Genomic DNA, 20,851 nt, shown 5'->3' with positions numbered 1-20,851 from the left:
AGCTCAAGGAACCTGTTCCTCAAACACAGAAACCACTCTCTTCCTCCTCAATTTCCCTACTCAGCCCCACCCTGGTTCCAGAATAACAGGTCAGCATACTTCATACTGAGATGCCAACAGTGACAAACCCCAAAAGGGAGGCTTGTTAATGGAAATCAACCTCTACTTGTTAGCTTCTTGGAGAGCTTCCAAGAGTTGTTGACGAATTCTCACTTCTGAATGCACACACGCACACATACGTTCCCCACTTACCCACAGGATCCGGTGATGTGAAACCCTAATCTTACAAGCTTGCCAGCCCTCCTATAAATAATGGCTGTTGGGACAAGGTGACTTTGGGGTAAGAGTCCCTCCTTTCAGGGTAACATAAATATACAGTAAAAAACACAAAACTGCAGTTTTTACTGCTTTCACTCGTCCCAGGATCAGGACCCTCCCTCAATAAACACCAAAAGGCCTGTGTACCACTGGTCTTCAGGGGATTCAGCCATCCCCTTCAACCTAATCCCACCCAAACCAGAGAGGGGCAGTGATGCTAGGGCTTCGGAGCACCTTCACTTCTTGTCAGGTGGTCTGGCATGGGGTTAAAAGGATGGACCCTGAGGTGAGCATGGGTTGTGACATGCCACTAAACCAGGATGCTGGAAGCACCGTACCTTTGCAGGTGAAACATTTGATGTGGAAATGTCTGGTCTGGACCCGAAGGACTTCGCCCTTGCATGGCTCCCCACATTTATGGCAGTGAATGACCGGCTTCTCTGATGGGTGGTGAGGGTCCTGGGGGTGCGCCACTGGAAAAAAAATAACAAGAGACCCATGTGAGTAGAGAGCATTCCTACAGAAGGGGTCATTCTGGGTGCACAGAAACAGATCCATAATACGTTATCCATGGAGCCACATGTTGATCCAGGAAGGATGAATCAAGCCCCTTCCCCATGCTACGATCGTGAAGATACACAGAAAAAAATAAGAGAATTGTGGCTTTAACAGTCCAGTGAAGAAAACATTGGGCTTGTTCGTCTGGGAGCCAGCAACCCTCTTTCTGCATCCCAACCTTTTCTAGGACTATATAACTGGGCCATTAAATCTATGATATTGTTTGGTTTAATATTTTGTAATATGTATCTGTAATACGTCTTTATCTTGGTTTAGAAACACCTTTCAGTGGAGTTCACTGCAGACTCTAAGCTCCTCAAAGAGGGGGACAATTTCTTAAAGTTCATCTTTTTTCTCCCCATTTGTACGCCTCTTTCCATCTCCCAGCTCCTCAGAACACAGCAGAATGCGCACACCCCAAAGGAGCTCAACAAATGTTTATTTACTCATTAGGTAGCACATACCAGCTAGTTGCTGGTCTAGTCTACCAGAGAGTCGTCCCTGACCTTCATTTGGCAACTCATTTAACCTGTTGGAGGCCTATGATGAGCCTCGTGTTGTGTGCACATTTCCTGATACACACCATGTGGGCAATGATTGAAAACAGAAAGCTCCTAATAACTATGTGGATCTCTCTACACTTCAGCTTCTTTTCCTGTAAAACAAAAGGAATTGCATCAGAGGATTTCAAAGGTCTTTTCAGGCTCTAAAATCATAGGATGGGGCTTCCCAGCCTTATTCTCTCAGTTTCCAGAGGTTGGCCTTCAGAAAACGGAAGTTTTTATGACCACCCTGCCCCAGGGATAGGACTTACAGCCTCTCCTTTATAAAAGACAGAGAAGGCCAGGAGAGGACACTGTGGCTTTAAGCTGACCAAAGGTCTTCATTTAACTTACAATTCCTCCAGCCAGCCAGAAAATGCAGATAGGCACTTTTTGCTTTTTTTTTTTTTTTTCTTGATTTGGGTCCTCAGGAGGAGGAACCATGTGATATACAGAAGTGTATTACATAAGTATCCACATGAGCGTGAGATGGGATAAGAACAGTAAACCTAAAATTAATCAACACAAAGAACAAAGACGATTTTTTTTTCCAGCAACGGTAAAACCAGGTTGGGGGTGGGGGGGAAGATATGGAGCGATATGCTGAGACTCAATTTAGAAAGCCTGTTCCAGCAAGGAGCTCGCTGGACACTACAGGTATAATGGTGCATTGTTTCTCTCAGACCCCTGTAATGTTTCATTTCGCCTGGAAAGAGTTTGAAACAACCCGGTCCAAATCATCCATTACTGGCTAAATTCTGAGAGACAAGGTGGTCCTTGTGAGATTTTGACTAGGAGCAGGTGTGGTTTCGGGTTAAACATCTGATCCAAATTCTCTGCACTGGGCCCGGGGAGTGTCTGCCAAAGGTCCCAACACTGTGACACACCTGCATTTCCTTACCTGTCCCCTGGGATCTCTGTTCTAAAGGAACAGAGGGGCATCCTTTCAAGATGGCTAAAAACCCACTGACTTTTAAAGTGATGTGTAACGAGGCTCCAAATCTATTTACCTGGGTGTTAGAAAAAAAAAGTTTCTCTTAGGGCGCCTGGGTGGCTCGGTCAGTTAAGCATCTGACTCTTGGTTTTTGGCTCAGGTCATGATCTCAGGATCATGAGATCGAGCCCTATGTCGGGCTTCGCATTCAGCAAGGACTCTGCCTAAGGTCCTCTCGCTCTCTCCCTCTGCCCCAAATGCTCACATGCTCTCTCTAAAATAAATAAATAAATCCTTAAAAAGAAAGTTTCTCTTTACAGTATCTACTTTAAGTGCCAGAGGAAAATATGAGTTTTTATTTTTTTAAGTTAATTCTTGCTTCCTATGAGAATGGAGGAAAGTGATATTTATTGAGCATCTGTCTACTAAATGCCAGGCATGGTGCTAGGTGCTTACCCGATAAGTCATCCTATTCCGTCCTCACCACTACCTCCCCCTCTCGGTGAGGTAGGTAATAGTGTTCCCTTCTGACAGATAAGTAAATAGAAAAAGTTCTATTCAACCTACCTAAGGAGCTATAAGTGGAAGCTTGAAGATCTACACGCAGGTCTTTCTGACTCCGAAACTTAGGCTTCTCCCATGCTATTTGTCTGAATCACAAACTGTTTTAAGTCAGGCAATGATTTATTGAGCTGAGCTCCAGTGTAGCTCTAAAAGCAGCGGCTAGGACACGACTGAGGCAGGAAACACACAGTGTGTGTGACTAAGTACTGCTAGTGGGCCTAGCACCCAGTGGTAATCCTCAGGGTAGCTCTGCTGTTCCTCTCAATCAGAACCCCCTGTGCCAGAGATTAAAAATGCTGATTCCTCAGCCCCACTGAACTCAGGGTGGGAATTAGGGTTCTGTTATTTTAGTAAGCTCCTCAGAGGATTCCTATGCATATTATCGTTTAAGAACTATTTTCCTTAAAGTTCCGACAATATGGATAAGCAAGTTACGGGAACGTTAGCGTGAAGAAAGCAATCCACAAGACCATCCTCTTCGGAAACAATATTGGAGCTCAGCGGATCTCTTGGCCATAAGGGAGAATGCTTTTTTGGATAAGAAAACAGCACTGCAGTTTCTCTTGACACTTGAATTCTTTATAGCTAAGCAAGTAAGCCATGCTGAGTAATGATGAGAGAAGGAAAATATCATTTCACTTCTTGGCTTTTCCCTCTGTCTCAACAAAGGTGCCAGTGTAACTGCTGGCACCAGTCACAAAGGTCAGAATTGGGATCAGCATTTGCATTTTGCAAGCATTTCCCTTTGGAAATATATATTACACTATGAAGTTCTCCGTGCCCAGAGGTGACCTCTGTTCTCACCCAGAGACGAGCAGAGCCCATATCATGTGTACTTGCCTTTCCGTCACATATCAGCCTAGGCAGACACGTATCAAGACCACCCCCTTGTAAAAGGATGGGGTTTTCTTATTAGAGAATTGATGGAATCCAAAGACCAAAAGAGAGTGTTCATTTCAACCCAAGAAGAGTGTCAACAAAAGAATCTCTCTCCTTTTTAAAGATTAATAAAGAGGTTCGTTTTACATAAGTGCCTTTGGCAGTTTGGTTAATACCAAATGTATGTTCATTGGCTCAATTTTACATTTTTGAAATATGCTGAGTCAGTTGCAATATGGCAACGTCAGTAATTCCACACTCCTCTCATTGCCAGCTGGCTCTGCTTCTAGCTTTTACATGACTACTCCATCTTTCAGAGCTTGGGTGGTCCCTACTTAATCTACTGCTAGGGAGGATGAGGGGCGAAGAACTTACATTTCTTGCCCAAAGTTACTAGCGAGTTATCAGCAGACGAATATGTAATAGGCTTCCTGACTCATTCTACTGTACCAAATGGTCAATGATTTACCCTGGAACTTGCATAGGCAAGCTTCAAGTCTCATGGCTCATCAATTCATTGCTAAAATAAGAGTATACTGAAAGACCAACAGCATGGTTGCATACACTCTGAATAATGAGAATACACTCTGAATATATGAAGAGCTAAGAGTCCATTTGCCCAAAAAGGTAAAGGGACTCCTCCACTCTGTAATATCCTATTTGGAGCGGCTCTGACTACTCAGATAAACAGCCACTGCAAGCTGAAAAGTTTCACATTGTCTGTCCCAGGCAAGCAAGGAAAGACAGTCACATCTCTGAAACTCCGGTTAAGGACAAAAGCCCAAAGTGCCATTTTGGATGCGTAACTTTTGCAATACCTATGAGGTATGATAGGTGAGAAAACTGGAGGACTGAATTCAGTAAGGAAGTCCCAGTAACCTTCAGCAGCCCCCAGCAGAGGCCAATACAGGCAGTAAAAATGCCACAAAGAGGGGCACCTGGGTGGCTCAGTGGTTGAGCATCTGCCTTAGCTCAGGTCGTGATCCCCGGGTCCTGGGATGGAGTCCCACATCAGGCTCCCCACAGGGAGCATGCTTCTCCCTCTGCCTGTGACTCTGCCTCTCTCTTCATGTCTCTTGTGAATAAATAAAATCTTAAAAAAAAAAAAAAAAAAAAGAATGCCACAAAGATTAGACAAAGCCTGCCCTTCTAATCCAAAACTAGCCTCATCTTGCCCAACAGACTGTGGATCTAGACCCCCTAGAACTGGAATATCTGAGAGAGCGAAAATCTCCTTAGCAGGTGACGATCACAAACCCATGACAGAACATGCGGTGTGACTTAGATCTTGCCCAGGATTATCTGAGAGTGTCACGACCCCCTCCTGGGTGCCCTCCTCTCCCAAAGACTCTGGAACTCCCTTAGCCAACCTTTGAAACTGCAGCACTTTGTGCCCAGTGGCTTTCCTAGAGCTCACAACTACTTTTTCTCATTTCACTCTCTAAGAGTCCCAGGAGGCAGGAAGAACAGGGACTGTCAGCCCCAGGTAACAATGGACAGAGACTCAGAGGAACAAAGTGACTCAGCCAAGGTCACACAGCCAAGAAAAGGCATTGGCAGGCCAACACATGCAGTGCTTTCTATACTCAAACAAACAATCCCCTAATCACTGCCACTCGGAGCCTTGCGGTCATCCTTGATTCCACCTTTTCCTCTTGCACTAAATTCTGTCCACTGTCACATCCCTGAGCTCCCCCTTCTCTTGCCATGTGAATCTAGCCTTCTACCCCTTTTTCTTAGAGTGTGGAAAGTTTACTACTCGTTGGCTCCTTCTTCTCCAAGGTGACCTGCAAAGAGTAGTCCACACAAAGGACATGGCATATAAGTCCTCACTCCCTAAGAATGGGCTGTGCTTGGTCACTTCTTTCAAAGAGGGCAGTATGGGTAAGGGGGGGCGGGGGGGAGAGTGACTTTATGGTGGGCAAACCTGATGAGCACTACTTCACCCAGGTGCTCAAGGTCTTTATCAATAGTGACAGGCATTGTTGATAGTTTGTACCTTTGGGATGATGTGGGGAAAAACTGGCCCCTTGCCTCTATGATCTTCCCTCCAAATAAACCCCATAATCCTAGTCTAATAATAAGAGAATTCCCAGATTGAGGGACATTCTACGAAAACCTGCTCAGTACTCTTCAAAGTTGTCAAGGTCACCAAAACCAAGGATGATAGTCCTCTTGTTATAGCCATAAGAGCCTGAGGTGACATGGTAACTAAATGTAATGTGGCATCCTACAGAGATCCCAGAATGGAGAAAGAACATCAGAGAAAAACTAAGGAGAACTAAAAGAATTGACTTTAGTTAATACCGTATTGATAGTGGTTCATTAATTATAACAGAAGGATTATATTAATGTAAGATGTAACTAATGTGGGATATTATCAAGTCTATGGAAATTCCTTGAACTAACTTCTGAAATTTTCTATAAATCTAAAGCTATTCTAAAAAAATAAAGTTTTTTAAAGTAAAAACAAAAGAACTTCCAATAGCTCTCAGTCCCAATCCATCAAGTCTAAAGTCTAGCTTCAGGGATCTTCAATTAACACAGTCCACACTAGCTATTTAAATATCTAAGAAGGAGCTCCATTTGCTGAGCACTTAGCTTCCATGTGCTAAGTGGTTTTGAACTCAGGCAAGTCCAACCCCAAAGAATGCACACTAAAACACTCTATTATTTGTTCATGTAAATATACAAATACCCCTTTGGTTAGGCCTTCTACTCCCTGATCTATGATCTTCAGCGTCCCCAGAGCCTCCACACATGGCTCTGTGCCTCACCTGCTTTTCCCACCTGCTCAAATCCACCCTGACTCATGGGGCCCAGCCTAGCTCCTGGCTCTTTTCTGAAGCTTTCACTCTGGGCTTTATTGATCAAATATTTCATTCTCCTTGTTCTCCATTTCTCCTTGTTTTCCATTTTGTTCTCCATGTTCTTCCACACTAAATACCGGCACTGTCACCCAGCATTTGATTTTTCTCTTGTTTTGTGCTTATTTTCCTTTTGTTTCACAATATATCAACCCTAGCCTTATACAAGGGCAAACTCAACGATCAATTCCTCCAAATTCTGGGATACGTCTGTTCCACACATAAAATAATCCAAGCTATCATCTCTGTACTTCACAGCTCAATTTTTGGATCAGGGAAAATATGGTTACTGGCCAATACCATTCTTGGAGCATCTCCCACATGAAGCCACAGAATTCTGAACTTGTGGCATCTCAGTAAATAACTCCCTAACACCACTCTAATACAATAGCAAGTCCAATTCATTGAACACTTACTATGTTCCAGGCATTAAGATAACTAATTGATACCCATGATCACAGATAATTCTCACCAATGCCTTATGAGGGTGCTGTCCTGTTACTCCTGTCCTGCTAAGGAGGGTGCTGTGGCTGAACTGGATACCTTATCCCCGATCACACAGCTAAAAAGTAGGCTGACTCCAAAGCCCACACTCTGAAGCACCGTGTAGGGGATTTCCACAGGAAAGTCTTATCCAGCACAGAAGGAAATCAAGCTAGTGCAGTGTACTGGCTCAGTTCTGATTACACAGCTCAGAAGGAGTGAACACCCAGCTGCATCATAATCCCAAAGGTAACACCTGCTAGTAAATAAGCAGATGGGAAATAGCACTTCAAATACAAAAGGAAATTATTCCAGGGTGCAGCAATTTCTGGGAAAAAGAACATGCACAGGGTGAGGGTGAGACAGGGAGGAAATGCAGCCGGCCATCAGGAGGGCCCTCCCTGTGGCCTCCACCCCGAGTGCAGGCCTGGATTGGAAAACTGTCTCCGGTTAGGATCCCTCTGGATTTGCGATCATGAAATGATATTCTGTTGGTAAGGTTAGTTTCTGCTTAAAGGTGGGAATCCTATGCTCCTGGGAGCCTACATTTCCGAGCCTGTTGGATTACCTAGAATCTTTTCTCTGCTTCTACTCCATCAGGTCCCGTTTGATCGTAAACACACATCACAAAGAGGTTGTTCTCCCTGCTTCGGCTGCTCTCCACCTCCTACTCCCCTTCTTTGTGCTAGAACGGCACTGGTGTTGAGCCCAGGAAACAAGAAACTCAAGACTTTAAATCTGTGCATGGGGTGTGCTTAATTTGTAGTTTACCTAAAAGTCCATTCCCTGCTGTGGCAAGTGGTAGTTATTTGAAGCTACACGCAGTAGCCCCATCATTAGTTGTCCAAAATGATCTTTCTCTTTAATTGGCTTCCACGACCTAATTTTTTTTTATACCGTGTTAGTTTGTTAATCAGGATTATTACGTGGCACAAAGCGCGGGGCTGCCTTGGCACAGACACTCCCAGCAGGTGGCAGGCAGCAGGACGGCTGCATTCTAGTTTCTTTGCCACTTGTGGTGCCCCCATACTTGATTTGCCTTTCTGAGGCAATGCAACAGGTCTTTGCTATTCCTCTAAACATAAAGGGCACGGTCAGTGATCGGTCAGCTGATTATAGAAACAGTCCAGGCGCAAATCCAGTTAATCTGATTCTCGAAAGGCAGAGAGGTCCTAGGATTATAGTAATTCAGCCAGGAAATTTCCCCCTTGTAAATTACATGACACTTCTGCCCCGATGTGCTACACCTGCCTTCCATGTAGGAAGGCAGATCTTAGAAAGGGATGTAAGGGATGTAAGACCAACTTGGTGGCTTCTCCAAGGCTCTCCTTCTGCAAGAGTGACTCCCGAGACACACCTCTGAGCTGAGATGACTCACTGAGGCAACACCCTTCTGTGACCTCCCCTAACCTTTTCTCTGACACAGTCAGTAATTTTACTTTGGAGTATAGTCTCTGCTTAGAGTCCCACCTCCTCTCCCTCACAGTAATTAGAAAGGACTTGGGATTAGGAGGCAGGTTCCTTGACTCCTAGGCCAGCCTTCCTGCCATGTGCTTCTCTTCCCCAAGACGGTATAGAGAGACTAAGAATCCAGGTCCCCCCTCCCAGGTGACCACATGAGATCATCCCCTCATGGGAGCCCCTCCAGCACCAGACTGTCAGGCAAAGGCCCATGGTAACAGAGTGTCAGCAGAGACAGGCACTAACCTGTATAAGCAGCCATGCTTTGTAACAAAATCCCTTCTGAGCTTTGACAGAGCCTTTTAGGGGATCCCTGGGTGGCTCAGTGGTTTAGCGCCTGCCTTCGGCCCAGGGCTTGATCCTGGAGACTCGGGATCGAGTCCCACATTGGGCTCCCTGCATGGAGCCTGCTTCTCTCTCTGCCTGTGTCTCTGTCTCTCATGAATAAGTAAACAAAATCTTACTTAAAAAAAAAAAAATGATAGAGCCTTTTACAGTCATCCAGGGATCTCACATTGTCCTTGCACTAGAAATTCCATTTAGAGATGGATCAAGTCAAACAACTGGGCAGGTGGTTTCAGTCTGAACCCTGCTGGCAAAACACATCTTCTAGGGGCTCCTAGAGAGTCATGTCCATGCTGACCTCAAGACTGGGAGGGACCATGGTCTCACTGGAGCCATTTTGAGAATGTAAGTTTAGAGACAGGATCACTGTCTATTAGCATCTGGGCCTAGGGTCCGGGACAGGTTTAGCTTAGGCATGGTGCCAATATTGCCTTCTATGCCCCAATTCCAAATCCAGACACCTTAGAGGGGTTAAGTAAAGAAAGACCAAGATGTAGGTCAAAGTGTCCCTGTGAGGTACAAACCGCAGCCTAACAGCACAGGAAGCTCCCAGCTGTCTTTGCCTTTTCTTTTTGGCTGTTTCTACTCAATGCTCAGGATGCTCTGGGAATTACCAACTAGTTAAAAATAGCATTTTAGACAAACCAAGGAAAATGATGAATATGTGCATGGTACTTTGCAATTTATAGAAGGTGTTTACATAGAATATCTCTCTTGATCCCATCAATTTCAAATTATCCTCATCCTACAACTATGAAAAATGAGCTTCAAAGATGCTAAAGGACTTGCCCCACGAGTGGGGAGCTGGAGCGGGCTCTTGCTGTGGAGAGCCAACTGTGCAGCCAGTGACTTCACCTTAGTAGCTTGAAATAGGCCATGGGGGGTGGGGGTGGCATTGACATCATGGAAACTGGCAGACTTTACACCTCAGGGCCTTCCCCCATTCCCCTCCCAGAGCTGGTTGTTAAGCATTCACCAGCACACCAATGGATTGAGGTTACAATGTTGGTAAACAGCAATATAAGCCTTTTAGTTCAAGTAAATTCTAAACTTCAGAAATAAGAATTTGAACCCTTTCTGAAAAGTCACTTCCTCACTCCTGATCTGTGAATAAACACACCAACTCACCTCCCCTGGATCTCTCTGGTGTCTGCATACCCAGCAGGGAGACAAAGCAATGGTTTGAGATCGCAGTATCCAACATGCAGAATCAGGCATGATTTTACAAATGCTCGAACTACTCTCTAGGCATCTGAGCTCCTCCCAGATCTGAGGTTCTGGTCCATTCAAGCTTTCTGTAGGGCAAGACTTTGCCTGGTGCTACCATTGCAAGAAGAGGCAAACATGCATAACCTGTACTTGTCTGTCACCTTGCCAGGTGTTCTCCTAGTCACGCAGATGCCAGCATAACGCTGGGTGATTTGATCATTCTTTTATTTAACTTCAAGGATTCATCTGCCTGAGTGGAAGAGAAGAGATTATCTCTTGAAATTTAAGAAAGCTTAGACTTATTGAAGTCCAATATGGAATGGGGGAGAGGGCCAGAGAGTTATTAAAATACGCCTCCATGAAAATTAAATGCAACCTTCCAATCCTTGGGACATAATTTCTCAACAGAGTCAACACATATTGACCAAGTGAGTGCCGCTGTGCTTTCTGTGTTGCTCAAGCTCTGTGGGGACTCCAGACACAGACTAGCTATGCCATCCCTGCTGCTGAAGGTGAGCACCCTAGGTATTTGTACAGCCCACAGGAAACCCTACTTGGGGAGTTGATCAACACGGAGAGACAACCCACTCAGGACCCTTTCCTGGGAGGTGAAGAATATAGGACAGACACTATGTGAGGACTTCTGAAGAGAGAAGCAAGCAGTAGGCTGAGACAAAGTGGTAGAGAAAATTCCTCTAGGGAGAAGAGTGGGATTTGACATTGGGCGGCAGGCTGCAGGTGAAAGGAGGATAGTTCAGAGAGCAGGGTCACTCTAAGCCCTTAAGGGCCTGAAGAGGGGAGGACCTGGGACACGTCTAGGGGGATGGTAAGTCGGCCATCATTTTCTGAAACAGAGGCTTCGTGGACAAAGCACTGGAAGGGGAATGGGGTAGGGTTTCTCCCTTGACATTCCCGTACACCCCATGTCCTGCCCTCACAGACCTTACAGTTCAGTAGAGCAGATGGAGGGAGGTAGAGGGAAAGTGGAGAGATACAGAGAGAGAGAGAGAGAGAGAGAGAGAGAGAGAGAAAGTGAATGAGAATGAAGATGAATACAAGGTAGAGAATAGGTCATGTGCCAGAAGAACACTGTGAAAGGGGAGAAGAGAAACCAGAAAAAAGGGTAAGATCAAAATGAGCTGGAAGGAAGGGGAAGACATCTTAGACAATGAAGGGTGAGATGGGGTGTGTCTGGGGATCATGAGGAAATCTGGTTTAGCTGAAGCACAGAGTAAGTGAAAGGAACCTTGGAAGATACGACAACGAAGGAGGTTTGCCCCTGTGCCTCCTCAAAGGACAATCTGAGGAACAAATTTTGGGGTACCTTATCCCCACGCCCCACCGCCCAGTAGAGGTCTTGAAAGGACTGACAGATTCAGAGTATAGTCTAGCTTATCTCTTAGGAGCTGAGATAGGACTATTTTTCAGCTCACAATGCAGGCAAGCTGGGCGCCCTCTGCTCTCACATGCTGGTGTGCGAGGAGGGGTCACCCCCAGGGGTGAGCCAGGCACTGGACGTTCCAGTCAGACAGACTTGGGGCGAATGCTGGCTGCACCCCCTCTTAGCTCTGTGATCTTGAAGCAAGTTACTGTTCTTCCCTAAGCCTCGATTTCTTCTTCTGTAAAATGGGGATAAATCCTACTCTGACACTTTGGAGCATACATGAGTTAATGCATGTAAAGTGCTCGGCCCTTTTCCCAACCGCTAAGTGAGTGTTTGAGAAATGGAAGCCATTAGTTTCCAAGGGGTTTCAATGCAGGAGTATGGTGGGTCACCGTTTAAGGTCCTTGATCGTAAATACCCATGTGCTCTACCTCAAACTCCAATTTCCAGTCTTGTCTTCCGTGACTACTGGAAATGGTTTCTTGCTTTGTGACACCCAGTGAACGGTCAACTCAATCGATGAACCTTGCAGCTGTCAGTGTACCATTCCATGTGATAAGCTTATCACACTGGGCTGTAAACAGTAGGTTTTATTTTAATAGCCTTTTAAAATTCATGTATCATACAACTCATCTATTTAAAGTATACGATTCAGTGACTTTGGGTATATTCACAGAGTTGTGTGATCATCATCACAATCTAATTTTGGAACATTTTCATCAGCCCCAAAAGAAACCTCATACCCATTAGCAGTCACTCCCCGATCCTTCCTCTGTTCAATCCTTGGCAACCACCAGTCTGTTTTCTGTCTCTATAGATTTTAACCAGCAAGTTTGACTCGTGTCTGTTAGTCTCAGCTTTTTAATGTTTGCTCAGTAATCAAAGGGAACAACTGTATATACACAAGTAGATAGGAACCACCCAAACCCTCCGCATGTCTCCCATCTTATTAGTGCATAGTCTTCCCCACTAAGATTTATGTTTGTTTTTCACCAGGACATCCCCACCATTAAAAAAAAAAAAAAAAAAAAAAGTCCTCATTATCATTTCATGTCTGCCCCTCTCCTGGGAAAGGGCCCATAAGAAAAAAAAAAATTTGATCCAGACACCATCAGACTCCCTTCACAGCTCATGTGGGAGCTTTCTTGATCACCACTAGAGGTATGTCAACTCCAATGTCAGAGCCAGAGATTTGTCAATTAGACAATTAGAAACAAGGGGGCATGCCTATAAGTGATTTAGCTCCTGCCCAAGCTGGGTGTTGGGGGGCATCTACAGAATAGTCAGGAGGAATGCAGGGAGTCTGCATCTTCAAACAGCGTTGGCTTGGGACTCATCTGTTCAATTGTTTTACCCCACAGCAACCAGAATGATCGTGTAGGACAAAATTCAAGCACATCATTCCACTAATCAAGCCCTCCAAGCACTTTCATCGCATAAGCCGGGTTGCCCCAGAGCCCTGCCCACCTCTCCCGCCTTCCCAGGAGCCCTCCCTCCAGCTCCAGGCACCTGTTCCCAGGGCTTCGGGTTTTCCACGTGCCCTCTTCCCTTCCCTACAAGGCTCATCCCTGGCCATTTGCTACACTGGCTGCTTCTCCTTCTGGTCTCACCTGAAAGCAGCCTATATGCCATCTCTCAGAGGGCAAACCGTCTAAGGAAAGGCAGCCTCCCTGCTTCCCCACCACCCCATCTTCATTTACCTTTTTTATACTTACAATCTAAACATTCTGTTCCTTTATTTCTGGGTTCTCACCACAAGGGTATTGCCACTGTGTCCCCGGGTCTCACATAGTCCTGGCACCAAGTCTGTGCTCAATAATTGTGTGTTCAATACGTGCATTCATTTAACAGAGTCTGGGTTTCTTTCTTAGCAACAGCCTCCAGGGAAACTGCTAGCCGGTTGAATATCTTGGGTTCACCACAGTGTCTCTCCACTAGGTCATTCTGATGATGTCAATAAACTCAACTAATGACAAAAGATACAACGCTTGCTTAAGACTCTGGGGGAAAAAAAAAAAAAGCTAAGCTTACTGACTGGACCAGTGTCAAATCAAGTCTGGCTAAGGTTCTGACTGAGAACCACACAACAAAGCACAATTTCCAGTTGAACTGACCAGTGAGGAGGAGCCAAGGTAGCCCTAGGGCCTTGGAAATGCTAGCGACAGTGTCCCCAGGGCACAGCATGATGACCTGGAAGAGCTAGCAGTGGGCAGGGACCACTGCAGGGTGGGTGGCTCGCTTCCTTTAGTGAGAATCCTGAACCCATGGGGCCCAAAGCACTTTAAAACCTCCCCTTTTAGCAGGTGCCCATGCTGTGGCCCCAGGTCATTATTAGACATCTCATTGCATTCCACAACAGATAGATGAAGTAGAGTCGTCAGCCTGCTTGCCCAGGGGATGTGGGCATCACGAACCAAGCAGGAAGAACTCCTTGGAGGAGTTCTATCAGCAGACAGGGGGACCTCCGGGCCACAGGAAGCCACTCATGTGGTCCTGGAGTAGCCTGGCACGACAATGGTTTGCAGTCTGGCTCTGCTTTAGGCAAACTCCAAAGAGATTGCCCAGCAGACACGGGTGGGCCTTCCCTTGTTCCTTGACTCATCTAGCTCAGCTTTACTTACTTGCCTGGGTCCGGAAACTAATCTGATTACTTAAACTCCACAACCATGAACCTGTTGTCCTTGATTTTACTCACCTAAGAGGAAGAGTAGTAGTAATAGCAACAAGGGCAAATAATCACTGGGCTCTTGCTGTGTGCCAGGCATTGTTTGTAATGCTTTACATATACTAATGATCCCATTCTCACAACCGTCCTATGAAGTTGGATTTATTATTTATTTATTTATTTATTATTTATTTATTTATTTATTTATGATAGAGACACAGGCAGAAGCAGGCTCCATGCCGGAGCCCGACGCGGTACCCAATCCCGGGACTCCAGGATCCCGTCCTGGGCCAAAGACAGGTGCTAAACCGCTAAGCCACCCAGGGATCCCAAATACCCTTATTTTCTATGAGGAAATTGAGGCATAGAGAAGTTAAGTGACTTGATCAAGGATAAACAGTAGAGTTCCCCCACAGAAACACAACTTGCTTTCCAGATAAACCTATAAAATCCTGACGACTTAGGGGACAGCTTTATGAAGCCACCAAGGCAAATGAAATGATAATTATACCACAAAGGACGAATGAGAAAAAAAAAAAATATGGATGCATCCAGGGAAGGGCTTCATAAGCTCAGGCTCTGAACCTGGCTCTACCGGAAATCCCAGCTGAGGCAGTTTGACACTGCCCTCCATCCATTACAGATTTAATTTTCTTACCACCTACATTTCAGTCTTGTTTTCACTTGAGCCATTCCCTTTGGCTTTGAGCTGTGCACTTACCCTGCTACTTAAATAAAACCCAACTCCAAAGATCAGTTGACCTTCAATTAACTTTATGGAGCACCTACTGCATGGCAAGAGGCACGTTTGAATCTTTTACAAATATTATCCTCTTTACATTAATCCCCTGACAATAAAATATGGAGACGGTCAGATAGTTTTTCTCCTATGTTTTTATCTTTTTTAAAAAATATTTTATTTATTTATTCATGAGAGACACAGAGAGAGGCAGAGACACAGGCAGAGGGAGAAGCAGGCTCCATACAGGGAGCCCGACGTGGGACTCGATCCCAGGACCCCAGGGTCAGGCCCTGGGCTGAAGGTGGTGCTAAACCCGCTGAGCCATCGGGGCTGCCCCCTATGTTTTTATCCTTATCGAAGTTTAAGAAACTAAATAGGCCTATATACATAAAAAACAAATCCACTTACAACGCTTGATGGCAATTGCCTGCTATACTCCGTCTGCCACCCCATAGGCAGACGTGTTCCACGTCTAGGGTTTCTCTGGCCTTCAGCGCTACGTTTCTTAACGCTGTGCTTACACCAGCTCAGCCATTACTTTTTAACATCCTACTCTTACCAATGTGGCTAGAGTTAAATCTAGAGCAACGGTGGTCCACGTTTACAAATGCAATTATTGTTCTCTTAAGCTCTGGGTTGCATCCTGTGAATAGATTCCCTTTCTTGGGCAGTTTTTGTCTCCTAGACTTAATCATTTCCTTTTCTCCCGCTTGCCTACTTTCTGATAAACTGTCATGGTTATTATTTCTTTTTATCAGTTTTTGTTGTAGATCTAGCAATAATTTTTGCCCAATGCTCAAACTCATCAGATAATTTACCAATCCTCCCCCCGCCCCCCCACCACCATGCTCCCCAACCTGGAGAAAAAAGTAGGCATCCTAAGTATCATTTTCACTAAAAAAGAAAAAAAGGAATCTTATGCAGGGTGTGCACTTGGCTCTGTATCCTCTGGGAAGTGGCAGAGACGTGGTTCCTCTGATACCAATCCCAGCATTCACTCCATGGCAGCACACGGCCTCTGGGTAAAGAAGACGTGCAGGCTTTGGGCCGCACAACTCCAGAAGGTGCTGCTCTGCTACAGGAGGATGAGCACAGTGCCCTGGAGGGAGCAACGCATGGGCTCTGGAAAGAAGGGGCTTTGCATCTGGTATCCAGACACTGCCCCATCATCTTGCATGGGACTGGCCCCTACCCCTCATAGTCTGCATCTGCTACTCTCTGTCCTAGTGAGCTGTGGCTCTCTGGCTGGCCTTGTTGGCTTGATGCATGTTTAGTATCCACCTTCCCTGCTTACTTATGCAAAACCACAATATTAGTGCTGCTGTCCTGTGGTTGTGTGACTCTCATGGTAGGCATGGCCTTTCCCTGAGGGTGTCTCCCTCGTACCAGCTCCGTCCAATGGCAAGATGCCACTTTTGGCCTCTTGTTTCAAGAGTCCTATAGCACATTGCTGGGGTGCCTCTCACTCAAGATAGGAGTGATGGCAGACATGCCCTGAACCCAAAGGATGGTCATGCCTTTCCTGCTGCCCTGGAGGCTTGCTATGACAACACAGCACTCAGACATTCCCGAGTGAGGGGTGACCTCTCTCCAAAGCCCCTACATTGCAATATTTCAGGAAATGCTCTGACATGTCAAAAATGAATGCTATATATAGCACAAGGTCCCCAACAGATGGAGGGGAGGAGCTTCTGCAGTGATGGTGGGGGACATGATGCATGACAGGCTGCCCAAGCCCTGAACTTGTCCTTCTCTCCTTGGCTGAGATGCAAAAGCCAGGAAACCCAGTGAGCACAGTGACAGGAAGTGGTGACGCAGAAACACAGGAAAAATTCTTCTAAATGAAAAAGTAGTTCCAGAAATACCAGGCTTAGAAGCTGATGAGGCCTGAATGGGTCAGGGGTGGCGGGTGGGGGCGGTTCCTTTGGCTTTTCTGCTGAACTTCACCCAAGTAGCATTTTACTCAATTTAGCTGTCAGTTCTTAATCGTATCAAGCACTCAAAAAGATGACGCCAAATTCTGGCCAACTTCTGTTTAGGATAAAATGAGCGCTAAAAGATTCTACAGGGATTTTGTCAAAACTTCTCCAGTTGCAAGGGAAGAAGCCCAACTTCACCAAAACACAGCCATTAAGTACTACCGTAACAATATCCAGGATAGAAATGTGGTTGCCCAGGAAAGTACCTCTTCTGTTTTCATCCAATAAAACTTTAGTGTAGATGTTCTAAACCAATGGTTTTCAAACTTCAGTTTGACCCACTGAAACATGAAATCGGTTCAATGAATCATGACCAGCATATTTAAAAAATAGGAAATAGAGTAAAAATGCTTCATGCGACTTTTATTTTAGTCATTTATATGCATATGTGCATGAGTCCTAGGTCTTGATGTGTGAAAATAAATTCCTTGCTGTGGGTAGGCTTTGGTGAGAGCTGCATTAAGCCCCAGACCACAGTCTGGAGGCCCCAAGGCTCAGTCCTGCCCACAGACATGTTTTGTTTGGCCTTCACAAAGATTTTTTTGAAGAGAAAGTTGAATCATTTGCCAACATTTAAACATCTGGAGATTTTACATAAAAATTCCTATTTCTAGTCACTCTTGAAAATTGGAAGCTCTGGCTACTTGGCGCATGTCCCTTCACGAGAACTAGGTTGGAGCCACAGAGTAGCTTCTCTCTTTCGAGGCCCACGCCATCCAGTTTGCTCTAATCTCCACACATTTAGGTCACCTGCCTGGTTCTTGGAGACATCTTATGTACAACCTCCAGTTCTAACCAATCTCTACTCATTCTGACCCATAAAGCCCTCTGTTTACCCTTCCTTGTATCCATTGCTGTATTAAGTGACCAACTAGAAGCTCCTGGCAAACTCAGCTGGCTGTGTTTCCTCAAATACAAGTTGTACACTTTGGTGCTTCTGCTTTGCTAATCTGGCCACTTCTCTTATTTCCTCTTTATCCACTTGTGGCACTCCTATTCATCCTGCAATGCCTAGCTTCCCATGACCCCCCAGCAGAATTAATCACTGCCTGCACTGTGGTCCCATATTACTTTAATAGCTATCTGTCAAATACATTTCACGTTGTATCATAATTACTTCTTTACGTGTCTCTGTTCCTTGCTAGAATATGAGTGCATTCAGGTCAAGAATTGTATTTTGTTTGTTTCTATACCTAGATTGCTACCTTTTATTGGGTTCTGAATACATATTTTGGTTAAGTACAACCATAGCCTCCACCTATACATATCATTCATTCACGCATTAGTTCATTCAGCATCACTGAGCACTTATTATGGGGAAGACATTGTCTTACGGATACAAATTGAATCAAATGCCATCCCTCGCCATAAGAAACTTATGGAACCCCTCCAGGCCAATCTTAAATACTCCCTCTTCTAGAGAGCCTTTTTAAAAATTCCTTTGAACGACGCCTGGGTGGCTCAGCAGTTGCCTTTGGCTCAGGGTGTGATCCCGGGGTTCCATGATCAAGTCCCACATCGGGCTCCCTGCATGGAGCCTGCTTCTCCCTCTGCCTGTGTCTCTGCCTCTCGGTCTCTCATGAATACATAAGATCTTAAATAGATAGAATTCCTTTGAGACATAACTCTTCCATTGACCCCCCCCACCGCCACACACACACACACACACACACACACACACAAATACCGTTTATACCCTTTCTAATGCCTTTTGTCCCCTTGATTTGCATTCTCAGCCAGCACCCCTTCCAACACTGGCTAATTAAATAACCTACTGAAGGCAGGAACTCTTCAGCATCTGAGGCTACCGTCTAAAATGCCTTGCAGAGAGTACACCTCCCAAAATCTGCGATGTGATCATTAAGCCCATTGCTATGGTTCATCATTTCAGGCTGGGACCGTTACCTATGGCAGAACTACTTGGGTTTTCCAGATGAGCAGGTGCAGCTTACGTGGACTACAGGCTGGCAGGTACCGTTCCCACCACTGGCCCCCAAACTCTATTCCTCAATGGCTATCTAGACATGGTTTCCATGAGTGGCACAGAGAGGGCAGCCCTGTAGAACGCACCCAGCCCATATGTTACTTATGGGACCCTCCATGGGCCTGGGAACCCACAGCCTCTACCATCTTTTTGAGGGGTACTCAGCCAGCATTTCCCATCAGTCCATTGTGGAACGGCCTTGCTGTCTTTTTCTACCATTCTGTTTTAATTTTTCTTAAACTTCCTCCTTCACAGTGTTTCAAATAATGAACAGAAAGAATACAGCTAGAATATAGACCGAATATAGTGGTAGTGAGTAAAACACTCCAAGTATTAATAATGTGTTTTAGTTCCTTAAAGACTAAAGAGGGAGTTGTAGCCTTTGTGAGCCAAGATACCCACTGGAACCATCCTTCACCAAAGATTCTAGAGAGTTCTGTGAACCCCAGGAAAAAAGCTCACCCAACCCTTCAAGAATTAGGAATGATGCCTAGAGAGTGGCACACCTGTGCCTTGACTCCAAATTAGTGTTGTCCTCCCCAAGCCAAATGGAGCATCACTCCTGGGAAGAAGCGCTTTGTATCTTCATCCCACACTCCTCTGCACACCCAGTGTCCTATGCGACAACAGTATCTGGCTGCTGGAATCTCACAGCAGCTCTGCTTTATTATAAACTATAGCCTCATTATACCCTGTGGGAGAGCCCGTGAAAGTAATGCTCTTTGCTTTCTCTTTGACTTCTGTGTACCGTAAACAAGATAAAGTTAGTAAAATGGAATGGAGAGACTACTTACATAAAAGTTCTCACTTATCTGCTTACAGGGCTGATCATTTTACCCACAGAAACCATGGGTTACCTAGATCATGTCAAAGTGTGGTCCCCGGACCAAGAGCTTCAATACCACCTGGAAATTGCTAGAAATGCAAAACTTCAGGCCTTTCCCCAGACCTACTGAATTGGAAACGCTGGGAGCAGAGCCCAGAAATGTGTTTTAAGAAGCTTTCCAGGGTGTTCTGACACTTGCTAACATTTGAGGACCACTGCCCCAGACAATAATTTCCCTGGGAGTATTCAGAAAGCCAGCATCTTCTTGGTTAAGTCTAAGTATTCAAACAAGTCAGCCTGTTTGATTGCAGTGGGGTATGGAAACTAGCCCCTGTGGCCCCCAGGGCACACTGGACCATAATAGCATTAATCATGTCAGTGTGAACACAAATACAATGTTGCAGAGAAAAGAGGTCATGCATACAAATATTTGCCCTCCCCAGTGTTAACAAAATTTGCCCTTGAATACACAACTCCTGCCAATTTGGGATAAACATACCTCTCGGTATGAGTCACCATCAGACCAATACACAATGAAATAGGAAGCTGGCTGGTTTCTACTGTGGTTTGCCCAGATCAGGCTCAACCACAATGGGAGAAATCTGCACCACTCACCGATCACTGAACCTTCTAAAAAGTTCTCTGGCTCTCGAATGCTGGCTCAGGAAAACACTTGGCATTTTGACTTCAGCACACTAGAGGTAAACAATATCAGGACTCTCTTGCCCTCCAAGGGCTGTGAATATGATGTCACAGGTGTCCCCTCCTCAAGGTGAATCAGACGCCGAGATTTGCCTTGCAGCGAGTCTACCTTAGGATGTCCTTTCAGTGGGAACTTGGAAAGGTCAATTTGTTCTGCAGACGAGGGTTTCTGTAATGCAGTACAGGTGGTTTCATCCTTTCTGGTCATCTGACCAGGTAATCAGAGGGGCAAGAGGCAGGGCCACCTCTCAAAGTCTGGCCATAGCTGATTCAACCTCTAGCTTAGATGCTCGTTGTCTTCATGTTTTGTTCTCTCCCTCACCAAAAATTGCTCTCAAGAGCTCCAGGTAAATTTAAGTCAGTGTTCCTTCTCTCAGATTTTCTTATATATTAAGCCTCAACTCTAGTT

The 20,851-nt window shown here is 45.4% G+C and overlaps 1 protein-coding gene across 22 annotated transcripts in view; it reads right to left on the bottom strand.

The window, feature by feature from the left end:
* The window catches only part of ABLIM1 (actin binding LIM protein 1), a 292,836-nt gene that overhangs the window by 140,235 nt on the left and 131,750 nt on the right, over positions 1-20,851 (bottom strand). For all 22 annotated transcript variants that reach the window (XM_041745614.1, XM_041745612.1, XM_041745626.1 and 19 more), the window contains one exon: positions 657-791. In XM_041745614.1, the coding sequence (XP_041601548.1) occupies positions 657-791 (135 nt within the window). Of the gene's footprint in view, positions 1-656; positions 792-20,851 lie in introns of those variants that run through there.

This window comes from Vulpes lagopus, chromosome 2 (genome assembly GCF_018345385.1).
Source record: "Vulpes lagopus strain Blue_001 chromosome 2, ASM1834538v1, whole genome shotgun sequence".
Lineage (NCBI taxonomy): Eukaryota > Metazoa > Chordata > Mammalia > Carnivora > Canidae > Vulpes > Vulpes lagopus.
This window is presented reverse-complemented; position numbering and strand designations above follow the sequence as displayed.